Here is a 3,676-nt window from a genome sequence, read left to right as displayed (position 1 = left end):
TATAACCCATACATTTTCGTTGTCAATGTAATTTTATGCATACTCAAAAATAAAACTTTCAATATATTTGTAAATTCCATTCATATAGAATATCGCGCTATATGGTAACATATGTATAATCATAATAAAAAAATAAAAATTTAATTTAGTCTTAATACTGCGTACTTTATTTCAAAATTTGATAAACCAAGGTAAAACACTGTACATTTGACACAAATGTACCTATAAGGGAAATAAAAACGCACATACACCGATTGCACTTAACCGTGCTGGAAGCACGGAATCGATCAGACCGATTCTCAATCCGATAGCTCGTAAAGCGTATAGAGTTCATATATTTCGTTGTCTTGGCAAGGAAGAGGGGGGAGAGAGAGGAAGAGAGAGAGAGAGAGAGAGAGAGAGAGAGAGGAAAAGAAAGGTGCCAAGGCAAAGGGAGAGCGCTTTCCGTGTTACGACATCCAGCTGCAGTTTGAGAAAAATGACCCGTCTCGTAGTTTCTCCCTCTCGTAACGAAAAATCCCGTTCCCGGCGATATATCAGATCGCGTCGCGTCTAAAACCGATGGTGCAACTTTTGTCCAATAACGCGATACGTAAACGTCCGTATACACGGCCCAACGAAACCCATCCAGAGTAGATAGATATATTTGTGCGAATACCCGGAGAATCCAGTCCGAGCCCTATCCTTTCGGCTCCGATCTCTACGCTGGAACAGTCGGTAGACATTATTCTTTCGCGAATTGCCGATGCGTTTCAAAAGTGGCTCTTTGTCGTAACCAGAAACGCCGTGAGCACTCACGAGACTTCGGGTGCAAAACATCGTATAAAATCGAGATAGGAAAGCGAGCAGGCACGCTCTCGGCTCCGTTGTCCGATTCTGCATCGCCGAACGAAAAAGACAGGCATATATGCGCGTCTAGTTTTTGTTCAGGAACATCGAGATCCAAAGAGATTTTTTACTATTTCAAACGGCTTCGAAAAGAATAAATATATGTACAGAGACTTTAGCGTTGCACGTCGCGTCGATATGATGACAGAATGAAAGTAGAGCGTGTCAGAATTGTGTCGTTTCCCTCTGTACTTGTATCTCGTACTATTTCGACGGAATCATGCCTTTCTCGTGATTTAATTAACTATTTCCGTCGTAATTTTTATCCACTAATATTTATTAATTGTATATAAAACCTACGTCAGATATTATACTTAAACCTTTAATCTATACATTTACCGGCTTAAAGACAACATAAGAAATAAGATAATATTGTGACTGTGACAATAAGTTATAGATGATGACTACGTGTGCGAATATCACTGTTGAATGGAAGGGCGACCCTGTGGGATCAGTACATGCGAAGAAAAACCTATAATATAGCTCACACATCAAGCGGTTTTTTTTTTTCATTTTTTTCCTATTGCGTCGTATAACGTTCGGAAGGGAAAATGATATAGGTTAAAAGTACGTGAGCGAAATATTTTACGCGCGTCCCCACGGCCAGTCGGAAATACGGAGTATCGTCGCGAGTTCCTATTCTCGAACGAAACCGACAGACTCTGACAAAGGAAAAAGATCGACCTCGGCGAGCTATATCGCGTTTTTACAAAGAATCCCTCGATAGATATATGGCCGGTATCAGAAGCCACATGCGTGTTACACGAAAAGATATAGAGTTTGGTGTCCATTGGATAACACAACTAAAAAGACAGCGCGCGAAATTGTATTGGCAATACAAATTGTGGATTGATATATTGAGTTATTGTGTTACTAGATCGATCTTGTACCTTTCTTTTCAAATTAAAAATTTGTTTGATAATTATTATATATAAAAAAAATAATTTTGTTCGGAATAATAGATTTTATGTTACTATAGCAAAACCTATCAATTATCATACGGACAGCGAAGTGATTTGTTAAGATGTTAATTGTCGGATATAATTTTGCTAAAATTACAAAATATTTAAATAAAATTATGATAGAATAAATTAGTTTTCATTTAGTTATCAAAGCTTTTTCGATGAGAATAAAGTACTAAATAGATTTAGAAGATATGACGATTGGATACCATTTATTTGCACCTCCAAGGAGACGAATGTGACGAAAGGATAAAATGCGTGTCATACCTTTATGACTCTTTGCAATGCGCGAAGCATATGGTACTGTGGCGGCTGTCGCTCCTTTATGGCACTGGTTTCTACTTTGATGTTTTTGGTATTCAGGCCACGCGCGTCAAAATCACCAGGTGGTAAAAACTCGAATGAAGGGCTAGTACAGCGACTCTCGAGATGTTACGGTACTTACAAATCTTTACCGTTGTTGTAAAAGAAGAAAAGACGAAAAGAATGGAATTTAAAGGAAAAGAAAGTAAGAATTTTCATGTCATTTCATCTATATAAGTAAAAATCAATGAACTAAAAAGAAATATACATATTACTACGAAACCTTCGTTACATCGAGGACGCAAATATTTTTGCAAGAAGGAGCAGCTAAATCTAATTAAAAAGAAACTTTATTCCGCGTATTACATTTCAACAGAAAGATCAACAATTTTCTTTATTTCTATCGATAAGTTCGTCTTCTTTTTCTTGCGACACACACGAGTAACTTTTCCTCGATATTGGCTCGTCGATATGGTTTTTCATTAAGAAATAACGCGAGTCAGCAATATTTCCAAAGTACGGTACAATAATTCGTTTCCTCATACACTGTTTATACCTCTCATATTCCTTCTTCATGGAGCCTCTTTGTAACTCCACAAGACGGCTCGACTGCCGAGGAGCTTTCGTGCTGGTTTTAATGAGCTTACCCTGAAGGCTTCTGACGTACGTCTCGACGTCGATGCTTCTCTTAACGCCTACAGCCAGTTCTCGTAGGCCGTCCTCCAAACTCCCGTAATCATTTTCAACTTCGCAGAGTCGACTGCTTTCAGTCGCGTAAAATAGCCGACATTTGTCACCATCACGTAACACCTGGTGGAAGGAAAAATCCTGGAAGAAACGTAATCGGAGAAAACGAGCAATTTCGCGTAATATTTCTCCCTCCTCTCTCTCTCTCTCTCTCTCTCTCTCTCTCTCTCTCTCTCTCTCGTCATACAAAAATCAATTATCTGAATCACAAAAAGAAATGGAATTTATTTAAATTCCAAAAACTTTTATATTTATTATAAATAAACATACGTAAAAGCACAAGCGAGAATAGCTTTAACGAACTTGCGTTATTAAATTTTCTTTGCTTACAGATATCCAATAGCGTCCCATAGCTCTCTGCATATCGATCAGGACGCTTCTGTCTGCCCCTTTAATGCCGAAGAAGACGCGCACTCGCAATAACTTCGGCAGCGACTGCTCATTTCGTTTTGCTAAAACTTCATTCCGAGTTCTTTCAGAAACTACTTTTTTGCCAAAGGGGAACAACCAGTTGTACGGAAATGAATAAGTGCTTCGCGGTAATTCAATTCTATCGTAATCCGTCCGTTTGTCAGATACCTGCACACGGTTTTGTGTTGTAAGATATTTACCAGTTCTCTTGTTATCTTGGAGTTGATATTAAAGTTACTTTTTCATGATGAGAAAGTAAAGCAAACTTTAAAATAAATATGATTACTACTATATAATTAAACTTATAACATTAAATAAAATAAAATAAAATAAAATAAAATTAATTAATATATAAAATGTGTGTG

At 37.5% G+C, this 3,676-nt stretch overlaps 1 protein-coding gene across 2 annotated transcripts in view; it reads right to left on the bottom strand.

Annotated features, from left to right (window-relative positions):
* Positions 1 to 2,514: 2,514 nt before the first annotated feature.
* The window catches only part of LOC108751859, an 8,620-nt gene continuing 7,458 nt past the window's right edge, over positions 2,515 to 3,676 (bottom strand). For both annotated transcript variants that reach the window (XM_018492328.1, XM_018492329.1), the window contains exons 8-9: positions 3,231 to 3,479; positions 2,515 to 2,963 (exon numbers count right to left, since the gene is read on the bottom strand). In XM_018492328.1, the coding sequence (XP_018347830.1) occupies positions 2,535 to 2,963; positions 3,231 to 3,479 (678 nt within the window). In that variant the 3' untranslated portion in view covers positions 2,515 to 2,534. The remainder of the gene's footprint in view (positions 2,964 to 3,230; positions 3,480 to 3,676) is intronic.

Source organism: Trachymyrmex septentrionalis, unplaced genomic scaffold, assembly GCF_001594115.1.
Source record: "Trachymyrmex septentrionalis isolate Tsep2-gDNA-1 unplaced genomic scaffold, Tsep1.0 scaffold52, whole genome shotgun sequence".
NCBI classification, from domain to species: Eukaryota; Metazoa; Arthropoda; class Insecta; order Hymenoptera; family Formicidae; genus Trachymyrmex; species Trachymyrmex septentrionalis.
Note: the sequence above shows the minus strand (reverse complement) of the source record. Positions and strands in the feature narration are given on the sequence as shown.